At 40.9% G+C, this 20,608-nt stretch overlaps 1 protein-coding gene across 2 annotated transcripts in view; it reads left to right on the top strand.

The window, feature by feature from the left end:
- Nucleotides 1-20,608, top strand: part of LOC125454876 (kynurenine 3-monooxygenase) — a 71,533-nt gene that overhangs the window by 7,052 nt on the left and 43,873 nt on the right. For both annotated transcript variants that reach the window (XM_059648641.1, XM_059648640.1), the window contains exons 2-8: nt 244-313; nt 5,826-5,923; nt 9,236-9,325; nt 10,767-10,815; nt 10,914-11,001; nt 14,321-14,486; nt 14,593-14,664. In XM_059648641.1, coding sequence (XP_059504624.1) covers nt 5,912-5,923; nt 9,236-9,325; nt 10,767-10,815; nt 10,914-11,001; nt 14,321-14,486; nt 14,593-14,664 — 477 coding nt within the window. In that variant the 5' untranslated portion in view covers nt 244-313; nt 5,826-5,911. The remainder of the gene's footprint in view (nt 1-243; nt 314-5,825; nt 5,924-9,235; nt 9,326-10,766; nt 10,816-10,913; nt 11,002-14,320; nt 14,487-14,592; nt 14,665-20,608) is intronic.

The following is a 20,608-nucleotide window of genomic DNA, read 5'->3' as shown; positions in this document are numbered from 1 at the left end:
CCAGCAAAGACAAACACTAAAATTGAGATAGAACTGAAACAAATGCAAAATGCTGGAGAAATTATTTTCAATCATCTTCATTTCTGAAGAAACTTTCCAAACCTATCGAGTTTCTCCTGCATTTTCTCTGTTCGTTTCAGATTTTCAGCATCTGTAGTATTCTGCCTTTATTACAAGACTGAATTGAGTTGGCCAGCTGATTTGATTCTTGCAGAAGATCAATGTTTTGTTCTTTTCCTCTAGGTTGGTGCTTTAAACGCATGCTTCTTCGCAAAGCGAGGTTTTCAAGTGGAACTTTATGAAGCACGCAAAGGTGGGATTCACTTAATTTATTTTTGCTTTTTGACATTGTCAAATGACCGTATCTCCAAATTGTAGGCTGTAGATGTACTCAAGAAAATCTGTGAAGTTCACACTTACTAAACTCAATTTAAATACCTAAGTTTATTAAGACCTTCTGTAAACTACAATTCCTTTCAATACCGCTTTCTGTGTTATAATTTTGTATCACGTTATTTGTAGCAAGACTTAACATCTAATGTTGGAAAATATTACCCAGAATTGGACACATTCCATTTGCCATCATGTGCTGAGCAACCAAACAAATCATTGAAATTGATTTTTGAAAACATTTTCTCAAATTCTGAAAGTTCAAGTGTCCAGAAGGAAATAGAATAATTGTACACATTAACAGAATTGGCTTTTATTATGCTTATTCACATTTCTGCTTCAAGGCCTTGGTCTGTTATAAGTGTGTATTCTAACAGATACATTTGACTAAATTACCCTGGAGACAATCCTCCCAGCAGCAGGTATAAAACACCTTGTGAAAAATGATCTCCCTTTCCACATCCTCACATTGCTGCTAAAAATGTTACTATGTTCCAACATTTCTGCAGTGAACCCAAATTCCCTTCATTGTACTTTCAGGAAACCCAAAATGCCAATAAATTAGCTTTCTCCATAAACCAATTTAAGCTGCTCAGCTTAACCATGATCAGAAATCATGCGATACCAGGTTATAGTCCAACAATGTCATGTGATTTCTGATCTTGTCCACTCCAGCCCAACACAGGCACCTCCATATCATAATTTAACCACGTTTGTAAATTTCAGACTTATTGTGAGCAAAGCCGTTGTGAACCATTAGCGCTTCAATAATTTCATAAAATATCATTGCAAATGTTGTTTTATAATTGTTTAAAGTCTCAATTCCCCTGGAAGTAATGGGGAGAGATTGAACTCTTTTCACTTAGTAGAAATTGAGCAGCGGCAACTTTGGTGGAGCTGAAGTGAGCCCAACATATCTGGGTCCTTCTGAGCTCCAGTGCCATATTAAACTGGTCTTCTGCAGGAAGGTTTCATTTTCTAATCTTTGCAAATAAAGGTTCTATTGATGTAATGAGGACTCCATCTCAATTTAGAGGGCCTACTGGGTGAAGTCATAGAACACAACAGCACAGTACAGGCCCTTCGGCCCTCGATGTTGTGCCAACCTGTCATACCGATCTCAAGCCCATCTAACCTACACTATATTCCATGTACGTCCATACGCTCATCCAATGACGACTTAAATGTACCTAAAGTTGGCGAATCTACTACCATTGCAGACAAAGCGTTCCATTCCCTTACTACTCTGAGGAAAGAAACTACCTCTGACATCTGTCCATGTGACACTCTATTGCATTAAACCTGTTTGTCAAGAATTTAAGTCTCCAGGGGTTCTTGTGTAACCTGCAGGAAGCCTAAGTTTTAACTCCTAGCTTCACAAGAACAATGTGTAATTCTGCTATATAACAAATTGTGTAGCTGGATGAACACAGCAGGCCAAGCAGCATCTCAGGAGCACAAAAGCTGACGTTTCGGGCCTAGACCCTTCGTCAGAGACCCCTCTGATGAAGGGGCTAGGGCCTAAACATCAGCTTTTGTGCTCCTGAGATGCTGCTTGGCCTGCTGTGTTCATCCAGCTACACACTTTGTTATCTTGGATTCTCCAGCATCTGCAGTTCCCATTATCTCTGATGTAATTCTGCTACCTTGTATTATCTAAAGCTGTGACCACCATCTCTGTTCCTGCTGTTTTCAAGCTTGAGTTGGCCTATGGGCCCCTGCGCTAATGAAATTCAGCAAGATGTCTGTTTGTGGCATGTAGCTAGCAGATGGGATAACATTCCAGCTTGATCCCTGAAATGGACAAGCTCATGCCTTAAGGACTGGGTGACACTTGGTGTGCTCCACCTACCTAGTTATTAAAATTGTCCCAAGCGTGTTATTGTGTATACTTGCAGTGACCACATTTGCACACAGGGAACTGTTTGCTCAGTTGGATGTCAGCTAGCTTGTGGATCAGATTTATGTCAACAGCACAGGGTACCCCTTTTGGTCAAGTGGGAACCCAGGGCCTGCTTTCTTGCTGTATCCATACTAAAATAAAACATGTCACTCTTTCAACAAGTAATCAACAAATACCTGTTCTCAGGTAGAGATTGCAACAAGAAGCAGGACCTATGTCTTTAATGAAAAATTTCTTTACTTTCCCTATTATCAAAAAAAAGGCCTATGTAATCAAAGCAATTTAGGGAGATGCCATTCAGTCTATTAAGCTCGTGCCAGTTCTCTGAAGAGTATTCCAGTCCAATAACCTGTTCTTGCTTATAGCTGTTCTATGGCCTACGCAATTTCCTTTTATTCATTCACCCTTTCAGCTTCTCCTGACTGAGAATTCCAAGTCATTAGCACTCGAAGGATGAAAGTCCTAGTTTTTCGAACCTAACTTTGTATCTGAATTCCGTCATACCTGCAACCTTTCTGGTAAACCTTCTCTGAAAACTATGTATTTTTTGTATGTTAGGAACCACCAGGCACTCAATTACAGCGCAAAGTGTAAGTGATTTGCAGCAGTTTTGTGTCCCACATGTAGCAGTGGCAAGCAAGATGTGTCTGTACCTGCTGACAGATGACTTAACTCCATTTTGGAATGGGTTTTAAAATGTCACTCCTTGCATGCATCGAAGCAGGAAGAACTGGTGCCAGTTGGGAGAAGTGTTTTTTGACACATCTTAAAATTTTTCAGTGTATCGCAGCCTCCAGTCTTCAAAGCCCCCACCCATCAGCTGACTCCCATTGTTCTCTGCGTTCAGCCATCAATCTATGTTTCTGGACCTCTCCTTGCCACACCCTCTCTGGAAATGTAATGAGATCTTCAAGTCTTCAGGTGGACCAAACATCAAGCTCCTTCCTCACACAATTGTGTCCTTCCACTGAGACAAGGGCTGTTTCCAGCTATAAGTTAGTTAGCAGGACTGGCCAGCATCTCAGTCAAAACCATTCTCCATGATTCTGCATGCTCTCACTGCTACCTTTGAGTTTGAGCCCAACACCCTTGATCCTGTAATTATCGCTGTGTACTCTGCCTCATCAACCCTGTGGCATTGACAATAGACATCGCTTCTTCCTTAACATTCCTCCCTCCAACATAAACAGAAGTTGCAGGAAAAGCTCAGCAGATCGGGCAGCATCTGTGGAGAGAAATCAGAGTCAACGTTTTGGATAGAGTGACCCTGCCTCAGAACACCCCAAAATGTTGATTTTGCTTTCTCTCCACAGATGCTGCCAGAGCTGTTGAGTTTCTCCAGTGATTCCTGTTTTGAGGTAACAGGGTGGGTCCTGACATGATATGAGTTGTTTTGAGCACAGCCAGCTTCCATTTTCACCCACTCATTACCTCCATTATTGTCAATCTAGCTTTTCCTCTCCCCTCATTTACTATTAATGATCTCTTTAACTGTCTCTTTCTTAGTTTCCACTCCATTTTCTCCTCTATCCCTTGTCATCAAGATAAATACCAACTTTTCCCAGATGCTACCACTTCTGAAGATAGGCCACTGGACTCAAAACATTAACTCTGTTTTCTCTACAGAGATGCTGTTAGACCTACTGAGTTTCTCCAGCATTATCTGTTTTTGTTTCAGGTCTCAGGCTGTTTTCCTTAACGCCACTTTTCTCCCCTTCCTGGCCTGACCTCATCAGCTCCCCTTTCTCAACACCCTCTTGCTCCCATTACCCCTCTATCCAAATGGTCATTCTCCTGCTTCTCTTCCTGTGTCACAGAATTCAACAAAGACTACTGCTTACTTCAGACCCAGATGGACAAACTCGTCTTACGCACACCATCTTTAGATGAGTTTGAAAATGTGTTTCTGAGCAACACATTGCCTAATCCTGAATATAAGAGCTAGTTTGAAACGGTTTTAATGTAAAACATTCATGAAAGAGCAAAGCATTGAAATAGGAGCCTAGCCTTGGAAGGCTGGAGGCCAAACTTACCACTTAAACATGTCTCACTTAAAATCTGTGACTTAACCTGTCATCAAAAAGGTGAAATTTCACAAGACATCTAAATAATTCTCCCCACCCACTATGTTTGTTGTTTCTGGAAGCTGCATTAAATTCCACCCATTGATCCAAAAGTGAGGTGACCTCTAAACTAAGTACAGAATTCTTAAAGTACTGGTTATGCTACAGTTATAAAGATTCAGCATAATCTCCATACTTTTATTCAACACCTCCATGTCCAAAATTTCCATTCTTTGCTAATCTTCACTTTTTCTTGACCTATGCACGAGAACCACAATGAAGTGTCTCTCTCTCTCTCGCTCTCCCCCTACAAACTCTCCATACTGTGTGCCATTAAATCTATATTGCCTCTTCTTATCCCTTCTGCTAAAATACATCAACTCAGTATAAATTCCATCTGCCATGTGTCAATATTTTTAATCGCCCTATTCAGACATATTATGACATACCTCTGGAGCAGTTGGGACTTGAACCTAAGACTTCTGCCCGAGAGGTATGTACATTACCACTATGTCCCAAAAACTCTCAAATCTGCCACATGCGTTTCCACCTTGCTACCCAAATCTATGTCTTGTTGCAGCCAATTTGTATCATCCTCTCTGTCTGACACATCTTTGTATAGCTGACGAGTTTTGATGACTGTTTTAATGTATGACTTTGTACCATTAACAAATATAAGAAAGATTCAAATCTAGTTACATATTGAATGACCTAGGAGGAGTAATGGCGATATTACAAATGTGATCAATGTCACCTGAGTAAAGTTGAAAAGAAAAATAGCCTTGTTTTCTGATCACTTCACATGATTTCTTGCTAGAAAGTATATATCTCGATATCAAGTCAGGATGAAGTTAGATTAGCCAGAAATATTCTCACAAGAGAATAAGCTGAACATGTGCTCAATGTCTGAGTTCAAAGATGAAAATTGACCATATGAAGTAATGGAGGACTATCAGGACTCATGCAACCAAAAAATGGCAGGAGTATTTTTTTTCAAATGGGAATAGTGAAATAAAACCCTAATTGCTACTATTAAGCTCACTGAAATTCATAGAATCATGCATCACAGAAAGAGTCTGATTGGCCATTGTATCTGTGCTGGTTTCATTGTTTCCCTGTTTTTTGTCCATTTCATTCCATGAATGCTCTGCCTGAAAGTACGTCTTGGACTCAACATCTGCTGATGCTTCATTCTGACCTGTTTCTCAGTGGTTGTCTGCCATTGCCTTCCACTCACAGGTGTAGGAGCTTTGTACGTAGGCGTATAAAATTTGGGTTTTTTTTTCCCAAAGTGTGCTTCCAATTTTCATTTAAAAGTAATTGCTGAATCTGCTAATGCATCCTTTCAAGTAGCACAGTCCAGATTATAAGTTAATGCTTGTACACTTATGGTTGAATGTTGCTAATAGAAACTGAAATGTTTAAGGATGGATTGCATCGAAACAAATCTAACATTTCCTACTTGACAGATATTCGAACTGCTAAAGATGCAAGGGGAAGAAGCATCAACCTTGCTTTATCTTACAGAGGGAGGCAGGCTCTGAAAGCTATTGGCATGGAAGACCAGGTATGGAAAATCTGTCAGTTTTCCAGTAAAATCAAACAAAATCTGATTCAATTTTTTTTTGCCATATCAAAATTGAACTGGTGCATTTTTGCAGTTTCTGTACTATCTCATGCTGCATGAATTCCATGAGCTGGATTTTACAGGCCATTCATTCACTGCTGGGATGGCAGTGGGTGGACCTGTAAAATAGATAATGTGCTGTGCAAGCCTGCTAGACTATAGGATTGATAGAGCAAATGTTGGGTGCATTTGAGGCTCTTAAGTGTTCAATTAGTGCCCACGTAAACAGCTCAATTCACTAACATTTAGGGTGGCAGGAAATGTCTGTGCTCAATATTCATTGGGACTGGCTCTCTCTGCAGGTTGTTAGCTCGAGTGCTTGTGTTCCCTATCCAAATGCCTCCCATTTGACCAAATTCCACTTGACACATTTACCTGGGATTGCCTGTGATTCCTGGAGGTCTAGTTCCATTGCTGATCAGCCCTTCATAACTACAAAACTAGAAATGGTCACTGCATCTGGTGGCTCTGTTGGGATTACATGACGGACAACATTAAAATGGCTGGCAGCTCTGGACAGCTCCACAAACTGATTTTTCTCAAGAGAGCTGCAGAAGTCTTGCCACGTCATGGTAAAGTTCTGTCAGCCAAAAGGTTTAAATGGAGCAAACAGGCCAAGCAGTGGCAGGCTTGTCCGTGACATTTAAGCTCCGATATGGGGAGCCCGGATGCAGTGAATAATTCAGCTCCATGTTGGGAATTAAAGTAAAACAATCAACTGTGCTGTTTGAATTGACGATATTCAGATTCCAGAAGTTTTACAGGAAATATTAACTTTTCTTAAAGAATAAAGAGGAATGTCACTTTGTTTTAATATGAAAAGGAAGAAACTATATCTGAAATGCTCAAAATGCGTTAATATTAATTTTATGCATTATTGCATAATAGAAACATAAAAAGTTAACATTTTAAAAATGAATAGCCGTTTTTTGAGAATTTAAGGTCCAGGAGCTTCTCTCTGTCCACATCGTATCACTAGGTTATAGTCTTCAATTAAACCTGTTTGCCGAAAATCTGGTGTTGTGTGAATTTTGACCTTCTCCTTATTTGAGCCATTGATGTAAATTGTAAAAGGTTGAGACCTGAGTTCATATTCCTGTTATCGGGAAAAGACCAATTTATGCAGGCTTTGTTTTCTGCCGGCCAGCCAATCAGTATTCGAACTATGATAACACGGTGTGAAGCTGGATGAACACAGCAGGCCGAGCAGCATTGGAGGAGCAGGAAAGCTTCTTCAGAAATGGGGGAGGGGAAGGGGATTCTCAAATAAATAGGGAGAGAGGGGGAGGCAGAAAGAAGATAAAGGAGAAGATAGGGTGAGAGGAGACAGACAGGTCAAAGAGGCGGAGTTAGAGCTAGTTAAGGTGATTGTAGGTGGAGAGTTAAGGAGGGGATAGGTCGGTCCAGAGAAGATGGACAGGTCAAGGAGGCGGGATGACCCAGTACCTCATCCCGCCTTCTCTGGCTGTAACCCCGTCTCATTGACCTGTCTGTCTCCTCGCACCCTATCTTGTCCTTTGTCCATCTTCTATCCACCTTCCCCGCCCTCCCTATTTATTTCAGAATCCCCTTCTCCTCCCACATTTCTGAAGAAGTGTCTCAACCCAAAACGTCAACTTTCCTGCGCCTCTGATGCTGCTTGGCCTGCTGTGTTCATCCAGCTTCACGCCGTGTTATCTCAGATTCTTCAGCATCAGCAGTTCCTACTGTCTCTGCAACAATATTCTATCTATACTGAGTGCTTAATTCCCAAAACAACCTTTGCTGTCAGGGGTGGTATGGTGTCTCAGTGGCTGGCACTGCTGCCTCACAGCGCCAGGGACCCGGGTTCGACTCCAGCCTCGGGCAATTGTCTGTGTGGAGTTACCCATTCTCCCCATGTGTGTGTGTGTTTCCTCCGGGCACTCTGGTTTCCTTCTACAGACCAGAAATGTGCAGGCAAGGTGGATTGGCCATGGGAAATTGTCCGTAGTGTTCAGGGCTGTGTAGATTATGGGGATGGGTCTGGGTGGGATGCTCTGAGTGTCTGTGTGGAATTGGTGGGCCAAAGGGCCGATTTCTACACTAAGGATTCTATGAACTTATGAAATGCCTCCCAAAAATCCAAGTTTGATACAACTGCAGGCATCTCTTTAGGCACAACACATGTTACTTCTGCAACGAACTCTGATACATTTGTTAAGCATGATTACCCTTTTACAGAATCATGCAGGCCCTACCCAAATACTTTAAGTCCTAGTTATAATCACTTTAATGGTGGATTCTAACACTTTCGTCATGACAAACTAACAGGCTAACAGTTTCCCTGTTTTGGGCTTGCCTCCCTTCTTGATTAGCGAGTTTGCATTTGCTACTTTCTAGTCCAGGGGCAAGTTTATTACCTATGACACCGAGAAAAATAATGGCAGTGTCAAGCAAATACACACACTTTTAAAATGGGATAGTGTCCTGAATTGATAAGCAAGTTATTTGTGTGCTTTTGAGGCACAAGGATTTAAGATGGTATCATATTTGGCAAGCTGATTCCTGGGACTGTCAGCAGTAGAGAATATCATGGTTATCTTTTAAGTTCTTAGTCTTCTTATGTTTGTTTTCAGTCAGCATCATTGCTGGGCTTGCCTTCATGTGCTTGTATTGAGAGAGAGACTATTTTAGAGCTGTAGTCAAAAATCCATACGTAATTTTTCAAAAAAAGCTCCTCGAAATAGTAGCTGGTTGTATATTCCATCTGCTGATGATTTTGTTTTTCAGGCTTGATAATTGTAGGTGATCATTGTCATCTTGAACATTTGAAGATTTTCATTATGGTACTAATCAGAGAGAGGATGAGAACCTTTTTTTATATCTCCTGGGATGATGATTGAGAAAGGGGCTAGTCATGAAACTTGGCCAATTTATGTGGTTGGGTGATGTTAGTCTGTGATTTCAAGTCTGTGCATTTTGGTCAGTGAAATGCACAATATTAGATCAGGCAAATGGAATTCAAGACCAATCATCCACATTTTATATCATCTTACCAAAATTTCAATCATATAACTATTAGTATAACTTTTTTGGAACAAGTATCCATTGGAAATGTTAGGATTTTTAAAAGGTGTCAATGATATTTTATTGGTAAATTTAACAAAATGTTGCACTAAGCTTAAGTGATAGTGGTCGGAAAGAACAACGTTTGCAAGGTTGTTTGTCCCCTGAGAAATCTTAGAATTCCAAATTCTTAAAGATGTAATTCTTCAACACTTGTCTTTTTAGGTAGTGTCTAAGGGCATTCCCATGTATGGGCGAATGATCCACTCCCTGTCAGGCAGCAAGTCATCTATTTCTTATGGAAGAAAAGACCAGGTAACATTTATGTATAAAAAGACTCCACAATATTGTAGCACAACATGTATTAGAAAGAATGTTTTGAATGAATGAAATTTCTTTTGTCTCTGCGAAGAAGTGGCATGATATTTGATTTTATTTTATTCACTCATGGGACATGGGCTTCACTGACTAGGCCAGCATTTATTACCTGTCCCTGGTTGCCCTTGCAATGATGTTGGTAAGCTGCCTTCATGAACCGCTGCAGTCCATGGGCCATGGGTAGATCCTCAATGTCATTAGGAAGGGAATTCCAGGATTTTGATCCAACCACACTGATGAAATGGCAATGCATTTCTAGGTCAGGATAGTGAGTGATTTGGAGGGAATCCTGAAGGTGGTCATGTTCCCATGTCTACTGCCGTTGGACTTCCAGGTGGAAGGTGCTGTTGAAGGATTGGTGATGAATTTCTGCAGTGCATCCTGCAAATGGTACATGCTGCTGCTACTGAGTGTTTGTGGTAAAGGGAATGGATGTTTGTGGATGTGATGCCAATCAAATAGACTGCTTTGTCATGGATCATGTCAGGTTGCTTGAGTGTTGTTGGAACTACACCCTTCTAGGCAAGTGGAAGGTATTCCATTGCAGTCCTGACTTGTGCATTGTAAATGTTGGACAGGCTTTGGGAGTCAGAAATTGAGTTACCATTGCAGTATTCCTCACCCATGACCTGCTGTTACAGCCAATGTCTTCATCTAGCTTGTCTCGGTCAATGTCTGGTCAATGGTAACCCCTATGAGGTTAATAATGGGGGATAGTGACAGTAAGGGCCTTGAAGGTGAGGGATGATGGTTTATTCAAATTACTTTTGTATGGCCTGCAGAAGAGCCAGTTATCTACACTTACTCAGGAAGTCCTTGAAGGCGATGAGCTGCCAGACTCCTTCATCTTTATAGGGTAAAATATGAAAGGAGAATTAGAGCAAAATGAATTACAAATTCCCATCATGCATTTCCCAAAAGGGAGATGAGGGTTAAAAAGCAATTGGACAAAGTTTGAGCATTTGAATCTGAAACCTTTTATTCATAGTTCACTTGCAGAATGCTTTAGGATATAACGATGTGTCTGGATAGTAATTGGTAATCTAAAGTTCCAGATCTTGATACTACATGGGGTTACTACAGCAGTGCATAAGGAACAAGATATGCAAAATAAAGTGGACTGTTCTGCTGTACAGTCTTTCCCATCCAGTTGTTCTCTATGGTTTTTGTTAATTTTTTATCCCTTGGAAGGAGAAATGTGGTTAATCTTGCTTCCCCAAATTTTAAATTGCTGCAATGGGCAAGCCTTTGCAAAACTAATCTCACTAAAAGCAATCATATGTTTTGTCAAGTAAGACAAGTCACTGATTTAAAATAACAGTATTCCTATTGTCAGTACATAAAGAAACATATTTAATCATGTATCTTTGCCCTTCAGTATATCTTGTCAGTGGATAGAGCAAATTTAAACCGAACGTTATTATTTGGTGAGTAAATGCTGGACATGTTATTCTAAAATTGTTTTGTCTCATTTCTTGTCTGTAATTTCTTTTCTGAAATTTGCTTAATCTGTTTGCATTTGTAGCTGCTAATCAATACCCAAATGTCAAGTTAAACTTTGAAACTAAATTGCAACACTACAGTGCTGATAAGGGGATCCTGACATTTATCAGGTAATCTTTATGTAGACTGCCACCATTTTGTCAAGTGCATATCTAAACTCTATTTTGACCACAGTGTTAAGTAATGAGAGCAATGCAGATTGTAATACCCTAAAGCATCACTGTTGAAGGTTGAAGCAACATATTAAAATGGATTGAGCTCTGAGAGATTCTGACTTTTGAACCTCAATTTAGCATAATCTAAGGAGCTGCTTTTTAATCACCAATGCGTTTGAGCAAAAGTGTCTGTCTTATATGCGCTGCGATGTGTATCTTGTTACTTGAACAAAATCCTAAAATTTATAATCGCATCTGAAATTACAGCCTATTTATGGCAGGACCAGATCGTTAAATCAGAATAAGTACTTCTTTGTGGGCAGTTCTGATGTGTCTTATGTCTTGTCCTTCTCAGCAGTAGAGGTCATGGGAATGTGCTAGCGAAGGAGACTCTTTCATTAGCTGCAGCACATCTTGTTGATGATACACATTGCCACCATTGCTTTGGTAGTGGAGAAGGGAAATTTTAATGATGAATGAAAGTGAGCCAATCAAGCTACTGTTTTGGCCAGCATAGTGTCATTCTTGAGTGTTGTTAAGAGCTGCAAGTGGGAAGTATTCCATCGTACTTATAATTTATGATTTATGAACAAGCACTGGGGAGTCAGGAGTCGAGTTATTTGTTGAGCTTCTAGTTTAATACAAAGCTAACCAGTCTCTCACCAGCACTGGTAAATTGTAAGTAGTTTCTAAAAACATATGAACTGCGGATGCTATAAATCAGGAATGAAGACAAAGTTGCTGGAAAAGCTCAGCAGGTCTGGAAGCATCTGTGAAGGAAAAAACACAGTTAACATTTCGGGTCCGATGACCTTTTTCTCACTTCTGAGGTAGGGTACCGGACCCGAAATGTTAACTCTGTTTTTTGCTTCACAGATACTGCCAGACTTGCTGAGCTGTTTCCAGCAACTTTGTTTCTGTAAAGGAACATCTGTTTATTGAAGATAATTTACACGATTGCATAGCAGACTGAATCTGCATAAAGGTACAACTGCAACTTGCTCACTTTGCATTGCCACAAGCTAGACTAGCAATTGCCGCTGGTCACGTGTTCCACATTGAGGTTACTTGCTCTTTAGAACATTCCCTCTTAAACTGATATCATATATTACTAGCCTCAGAATTCCCAGCCTCTGGCCTGCTCTCTTAATCACAGTATTCTTATGACTGGTCCAGTTTGGTTTCAGGTCTGTAGTAACTTCCAGGATGCTGATAGTAGTGACTTCAGTGAATATCAAGGGGCAATAGTTAGACTCTCTTGTGAAGATGACTGATGTTTTATATCTTGACAATTATTCAGATGCTTTAACCCATTTTTCCACATGACAATAAAAATTAAAATTATTGCCATACTGTCCTTTCAGGTTATACATTAAAGACAAGAGAGAGATGCATGTCTTAAACATTTGTAATTTTGAAGCATCCATGCTCCAATCCTCTTGCAAATGAAAGCCAATATACTAATAGCTTTTTTAATTGCCTGGTTCACTTGATGGTTTACTTTCCATAAGTGGTGTACCAATACACTCAGATCTCATCGCATTCCCCACTTCTGCAGTCTATCACCATTCAGATAATCATCTGTCTTCCTGTTTTTGCTATGAAAGTGAATAGCCTCACAATTATCCACATTATACTTCATCTGCCGTGCATTTTCCCACCAACTCAACATGTCCAAATCACACTGGAGCCTCTCTGCATCTTCTTCACAGTTCAATATCCCAGCCAGCTTTGTGTCATCTGCAGACTTGGTGATATTACATTTAGTTCCCTCATCAAAATCATTAGCATGTACTGTGAATAGCTGGGGTTCAAGCTCTGATTCCTGTGGTACACCACTGGTCGTTGGCTGCCACTTGGAAAAAAGACCCATCTATTCCTATTCTTTGTTTCCTGTCTACCAACCAATTCTCTATCTGTATCAGTACACTAGACCCAATTCCATGTGCTTTAATTTTACATTTTAATCTCTTGTGTGGAACCTTATTGAAAGCTTTCTGGAAATCTCAGTAATTGTTATTGACTGGCTCCTCTTTATCAACTCTACTAGCTACATTCATGAAAAATTCCAGTAGATTTGTTAAGCATGATTTTTCTTTCATAAATCCACACTGACTGTGGCTAATCCAGTCATGTTCCTCCATGGTGCTATGTTATCGAATCCTTCAAAATGGATTGCAGCAAGTTCCCCCACTACTGATGTTAGGCTAACAAAGTGTGGAGCTGCACACAGCCCCACACTTTGTTATCTCGGATTGTCCAGCATCTGCAGTTCCCATTATCACTGATGTCAGGCTAACTGGTCTACAGTTCCTTGTCTTCTCTCTACTTCTTTTATAAATGGTGGGGATTCATTGGTTGCTTTTCTATCTATGGGAATTGCCTGGGAATGTAAATGAAGCAGGAAATATTGCAACCTTTAAAAAGTACTGAATGAGCTCTTCAAATGTCCTAATATTCAAGACTATGGGTCATGTGCTGAAGAGTGAGACTAGTATAGATTTACAGTAGCTTTTGTTGGTGCAGACTTGATGGACTGAAGATTCTCTTCTGGACTGTATGATTCTATGCTCCAGAATCTATAGAAACTTGAAAGACTACCTAAACTCTAGAAGAATGAGGGATGGTCACACTGAAATATGCTGAAAGATTCTAAAGGGCTTGGCAGGGTAAAATATGAGTGCATGGTTTCAGGGTTAAGGGTCGATCATTTTGAAATGAGGAGAAATTTCTTCACCCAGAGGATTATGAATATTTGCAGTTCTCTGCTTCAGAGCATTAAGGAGTCTCCATTATTGAAAACTTTTAAGGTTGAGGTAAGCTCTTGAACTCATGTGGAATCAAGAGGTATGAGGGCCATGCCGGAAAGTGAAATTGAAGGCCCAAGATTAGCCATGATTTATTAATGGCAGAGAAGACTCGAAGTGACAAATGTTGATGCATTTTTTCTTGTGTTCTGATGTTAAGAGTGGTTTAAATCCCTTGTTTATATGAGATGCCTCTTACATTTTGGCTCTCTTTGCAAGCACTATACTTAAGAGTGTAGAATAAACTAGAAAAAGAGGTGCAGGTTTCTTCTAACAAAGAGCCTGTTAGCACCAGGCTCTCCTATCTAATCTATTCCTCCTAGTTTCGTAAGCTTCCTTCAAAGTAATTAAGTAGTTAACATTGTTGGGCACTTTATTTAATGATTAAACTTCATTCTTAACATCGAGCATCTACCATATTTGTTGTAAACTAAAGAGTTAAGTATTTTGTTCTGTTTTTATAACAGGCCTGACGGTACAACTTGTGAAGTTTCACATGACCTTGTTGTTGGATGTGATGGTGCCTTTTCCACTACGAGGAAGCAGTTTATGCGACTAGCAAGGTTTGATTACAGCCATGTGTATATCCCTCATGGCTACATGGAGCTTACAATACCTCCTAAAAATGGAGATGTAAGAATTGGCTCAAATAGAAGTATTTACTTCTAAAGTTTCTTTCAAATTGCCTTTCATATCAGATGTTTTATACAGAAATAAACATCAAAATGTTTTCTTCCAGTTTGCAATGGAACCTAATTTTCTTCACATATGGCCTAGAAACACCTTCATGATGATTGCTTTGCCCAATTTGGTAAGCATTAACAACTTTGCAATACAAACTACATGGCTGGGAAAATCATGTCCTTATACGTCTATTAAATTGTTTACTTAAATATCAAAATGGTCATGTTTGGGTTTTGGAGAGCCTGAAGTCTGATCTTTGGGACATTAACCTCAGCTGGTTTTCTCCCAGAATCCAGTTGTTACTTTGATTGGCAGCTGTCCTGCACCCAAATAGACAGCACTAAGAGCTGATAATGCTGTTTCCCTTTGCATTAAGAGGTATGTGCCACCAAGTTACTATGGAAGATGATCCATTGATGTTTGTGACCATGCATTTTGCTGGCTGTTGTTTAGCAACCCGAAATATTCTCCTTCTGTTAGATCAGGAAATGTTAAAACAAACCGAGTCCCTATTTTCTGTCTATTTTGTTAGTAGCAGTAAAGCATTTGAATAGTCTGATATTTGAAAACAATGTATCTCCCAAGTTATAAACCGACCAATTCAAAACAACTGTGCTCTTAGCTTTTTCTTTATTCATTTGTAGGATGTGAGTGTCGCAGGCTGGCCAGCATTTCTTGCCCATCCCTAGTTGCCCTTGAGAAGGTGGTGGTGAGCTGCCTTCTTGAACCGCTGCAGTCCTCCTGCAATGATTGACCCACGATGTTATTAGTAAAGGAATTCCAGGATTTTGACCCAATGATAGTGAAGGAATGGCAATATATTTCCAAGTCAGGATGGTGAGTGACTTGGAGGGGAGTGTGCAGGTAGTGGTGTTCCCATCTGTCTGATGCCCTTGTCCTTCTGGATGGAAGTGGTCTTGGGTTTGGAAGGTGCTATCTGAGGGTCTTTGGTGAATTTCTGCAAGGCATCTTGTAGATAGTACATACTGCTGCTGCTGAGAGTCAGTGGTAAAGGGAGTGAATGCTTGTGGATGTAGTGCCAATCAAGCAAGCTGCTTTTTCCTGGATGGTGTCAAGCTTCTTGATTGTTGTTAGGGATGCAGTCATCCAGGCAAGTGGGGAGTATTCCATCACACTCCTGACTTGTGCCTTGCGGATGGCAGTCAGGCTTTGAGGAGTCAGGAGATGAGTTACTCGCCGCACTATTCCTGGCTTCTGGCCTGTTCTTGCAGCCACTGTGTTAATATGGTGAGTCCAATTGAGTTTCTGGTCAATGGTAACCCCCAGGATGTTGATAGTGGGGCATTCAGTGATGGTAACACCATTGAATGTCAAACAAAGGTGGTTAGATTGTCTCTCATTGGTGGTGGTCATAGCCTGACTTATATCATGACTTGTTTATGTTTGCTGGAGGTTGATACTTGGGGGCCTGTTTAGAAGAATGGAATAAATAGAAAACCTACAGTGCGGAAACAGGGTATTTGGCCCAAGGAGTCTGCACCAATCCTCCAGAGACTATCCCAGCAAGACCGAATCCTTTACCCTATTACCCTGCATTACCCATAGCTAATGCATCTAACCTTACACCCCTGATCACTGCGGGTAATTCACCTAACCTGCACATCTTTGGAGTGTGGGAGAAAACTGGACCACCCAGGGGAAACCCACACAGACAAGGGGAGAATGTGCAAACTCCACACAGACAGTGTTTTCTTTTTGTTTGAAGAAAATTGGTCCCTGTGCATCAGTATATATTGATCCTGGCAAGTGTAAATGTGTCATGTTATGAACTTGACTGGTTAGCTTAAATGTTTGATGTACCTCATAGATAGGCTTTGTGCAGTTTCACATGCTACGGCATTGGTCTTGATGGGAAGGAACTTTATCTTAGACGAAACACACACTACTAAAGTGAAGGGCAAATCTTTTACGTATTACATAAAACTCTAAATTCAGTTTGAATCTATTTCTTTATGGTTTCTGTAAAAGTTAGACATCCATTCAAAAAATACATTCTTTAAAACAAAAAGATTTAAGATTCCTCTGAAATTGGAGGATTGGTATCAAAGGCCATTGCTGTCAACCTGACCAAACCCCTTCTAATATGTCAAGGAGATAGCAAAGATGTTAACTTTTTCTCATATTAAAACAAGTGTAAGGTGCTGTGTTCCACGTGTATTTCGAATGGTTTCACTTCTCTGCTTTCTGCAAAATACACTTTATTCTCATTCTACTTAAAATACAAACAAAAGAAAGAAGTCTAACTTTAACTCAGTTGGAAAGCTTAACAGAATAGTAGGTTTATTAACTACTAAACAGCAACTATTCCAACACAGTAACACCCCACAAACATGCCCTTGGCATGGTACCCTTGGAGGGCACAGTGGCTTGGTGATTAACTCTGTTGCCTCATAGCACCAGGGTCTCGGGTTCGGTCATAACCTCGGGCGATTGTCTGTGTGGAGTTTGCGCATTCTCCCCGTGTTTGCATGGGTTTCCACCGGGTGTTCCGGTTTCCTCCCACAGTCTAAATATGTGCAGGTTAGATAGAGTGGCTGTGCTAAATTGCCCCATAGTGAGCAGGGATGTGCAGAATAGGTGGATTAGTCATGGGAAATGGAGGCTTACATGGATAAGGGCACAGCTCTGTGTGAGATGCTCTTCAGTGGGTTGGTGCAGTCTCAGTAGGTTGAATGGTCTGCTTCCACACCATAGATGTTCCATGAAATGCAAATTCAGTAAAATTAGTTGTCTCACATGCAATGTTTCTCCATATCAGGAGGAAAGAACATGAAGAATAAATTCTGATAAAGAGAGAGAGAGAGAGACAACAAGTATTTTGGTGTAGCAGGGAGAGATGTATGGCAGCTTCAAATCCCAAGAAGTACTGCAAGCTCAATTGAAACATTGGTTCTCTAGGAGCCTGACTCCACCCATTCATGCTGCTTCAATGAGAGTCATACAGTTATACAGGATGGAAACAGCCCCTTTGTTCCAACTTGTCTGTGCCAACCAGAAATCTAAATTGATCTAATCCCATTTGCCAGCATTTGACCCTCTAAACCCTTCTTATTCATATATCCATCCAGATGCCTTTTAAAATGTTCTAACTGCACCTGCCTCCACCATTTCCTTGCCCATACATGCACTACCCTCCATGTGAAAATGTTGCCCCTCAGGTCCCATTTAAATATTTCCCCTCCCACCTTAATGCTGTTCCCCAGGAGAAAGACCTTGGCTATTCACCCTATCCATGCCCCTTATGATTTTATAAACCTCCATATGGTCATCCCGCAGCACTCAACGCTCCGGGGAAAAAAGCTCCAGCCTTTTCCTATAGCTCAAACCCTCCAATCCTGACAACATCCTGAATTATTTTTGGAACCCTTTCAAGTTTAACAATATCTTTCCCATAGTAGGGAGGCGAGAATTGAATGCAGTATTCCAAAAGTGGTCTAACCAATGTCCCGTACAGCCGCAACATGACCCCCCAACTATTATACTCAATGCACTGACCGATAAAGGCTAGCATGCCAAACAATTCCTTCACCAACCTGTCTAGCTGACACTTCCAAGGAACTATGAATCTGCACTCCTAGGTCTCTTTGTTCCGCCACACTCCCGAGTGCCCTACCATTAACTGTGTAAGTTCAGTCCTGGTTTGCCTTACCAAAATGTAATGCCTCACGTTTATCTAAATTAAACTCCATTTGCCACTCTTGGCCCATTGGCCCATCTGATCAAGGTCTCATTGTAGTCTAACATGACCCTCTTCACTGTCCACTCTGTCACATATTTTGTTGGCATCTGCATGCTCACTAACCACGTCTCCTATATTCACATCCAAGTCATCTGTATAAATGAAGAAAAGCCGTGGACCCAGCACAGATCCTTATGGCACACCACTAGTGACAGGCCTCTCGTTCAAGAAGCAACCATTTACCACCATTCTCTGTCTCCTACCTTCAGCCAATTTTGTATCCAATTGGCTAGCTTCCCTGGATGCCATATAATTGAACAATGCTAACCAGTCTCCCATGCAGAACCTTGTTAAACACCTTGCTGAAGTCCATGTAAACAATGTCTGTTGTTCTGCCTTCATCAATTTTCTTTGTCACCTCTTTTAAAAAACTCAATCAATTTAGTGAGACATGATTTGCATGCACAAAGCCATGCTGAGTATCCCTAATCAATCCTTGCCTTTCCAAAAGCATGCAAATTCTGTCCCTCAGAATCCCCTCCAACAACTTCCTTGCCACTGACATCCAGTCACCAGTATATAGTTCTCTCGCCTTCTCCTTATCACCTTGTTTTAAATAATGGCACCATATTAGCCACCTTCCAGTCTTCTGTCACCTCCTGTGGTTGTTGATGACACAAATATCTCAGCAAGGGGCTCAGCAATCTCTCTGTAGCTTCTTGAAAAGTTCTGGGATACGTCTGATCGTGTCCCAGTGATTTATCTACCTTTGTGCATTTTAAAACCTCCAGCATCTCCTCTTCTGTAATATGGACACTTTTCAAGACATTGCTATTTATTTCACCAAGTTCCCAAACTTGCATGCCCTTCTCCACAGTACGTACTGATGCGGACTATTAGTTTAGTATCTCACCCGTGTCTTGTGGTTGCACACATTGTTCTGACTTTAAAAAAAATCTCCATGCTTCACAAGCTGTTTACTTTATTGGCTTGGAACAACCTACTTCGCTATTTTGTTTCAACCTATCTTCATAAAACAAAAGGTCAAAATACATCTCTTAAAGCCAAGGTATTGTCACACCAGTCAACCCATCTAAGTACATTCATCCTAAAAGATTCTTACAGTCCACTCCCTCATGGTAGTATCCACATTTTTCTCGAAGGAATTTTGAAGTTTTCACGTCTACAACTCTTTTCTGCATGCGGCTGTCTGGAACTCAAGAACGTGATCACTTTTTCTTAAACATAAATTGTAGAATTTGTCAGTCAGGAAGAGGACATTTGGCCCATTAAATCCACACTGATCCTCTGAACAGCATCTCACTCAAGCGCAGGCCCCTGTCCTATTCCCATACCTCGACATTTCCCATGGCTATCCCACCAAGCCTACACATCCCTTGACACTATGGGGTCATGTAGCATGGCCAATCCACCTAACTTGCACATCTTTGGACTATGGGAGGAAACTGGAGAACCCAGAGGAAACCCATGCAGACATGGGAAGAATGTGCAAACTCAACACACACAGTCACTGCAGGGTGGAATCAAAATCGGGGGCCTGGTCCTTTGAAGCAGCAATGTTATTTGTTCCACTGGGCCACCCAAGAAGAAGATTTCTTGTAGATTTTAATAGTTTGAACGTGTGGCCTTGAAATCATATGAATGTTCTTTTGATTTCCTAAACAACTTCAGCAGGTTAACCAAACTCAGAATATACAGCAAAGGGATGAAAATGTTGATGCCATATTTTCTACAGATTCTGATTCTGACCTAATTAGGAAGCATGGACTGGGAGCAGTTGTTCCATGGTAAGGGAACTATAGACATGTGGAGATGGTTTAAGGAACAGTTGTTGGGAGTGATGAGTAAATATGTCCCTCTGAGACAGGCAAGACGGGGTAAGATAAAGGAACCTTGGATGACGAGAGCGGTGGAGCTTCTAGTGAAAAGGAAGAAGGTAGCTTACATAAGGTGGAGGAAGCTAGGGTCAAGTTCAGCTAGAGAGGATTACATGCAGGCAAGGAAGGAGCTCAAAAATGGTCTGAGGAGAGCCAGGAGGGGGCACGAGAAAGGCTTGGCAGAAGGAATCCGGGAAAACACAAAGGCATTTTACACTTACGTGAGGAATAAGAGAATGGTCAAAGAAAGAGTAGGGCCGATCAGGGATAGCATAGGGAACTTGTGTGTGGAGCCTGAGGAGGTAGGGGAAGCCCTAAATGAGTTTTTTGCTTCTGTCTTTACGAAAGAAACGACCTGTGTAGTGAATGAAACCTTTGAAGAGCAGGTGTGCATGCTGGAATGGATAGAGATAGAGGAAGCTGATGTACTGAAAATTTTGTCAAACATTAAGATTGACAAGTCGCCAGGCCCG

This window comes from Stegostoma tigrinum, chromosome 9 (genome assembly GCF_030684315.1).
Source record: "Stegostoma tigrinum isolate sSteTig4 chromosome 9, sSteTig4.hap1, whole genome shotgun sequence".
Taxonomy (NCBI): Eukaryota; Metazoa; Chordata; class Chondrichthyes; order Orectolobiformes; family Stegostomatidae; genus Stegostoma; species Stegostoma tigrinum.
The sequence above is the reverse complement of the archived record's forward strand: the minus strand, read 5'-3'. Positions and strand labels throughout refer to the sequence as shown.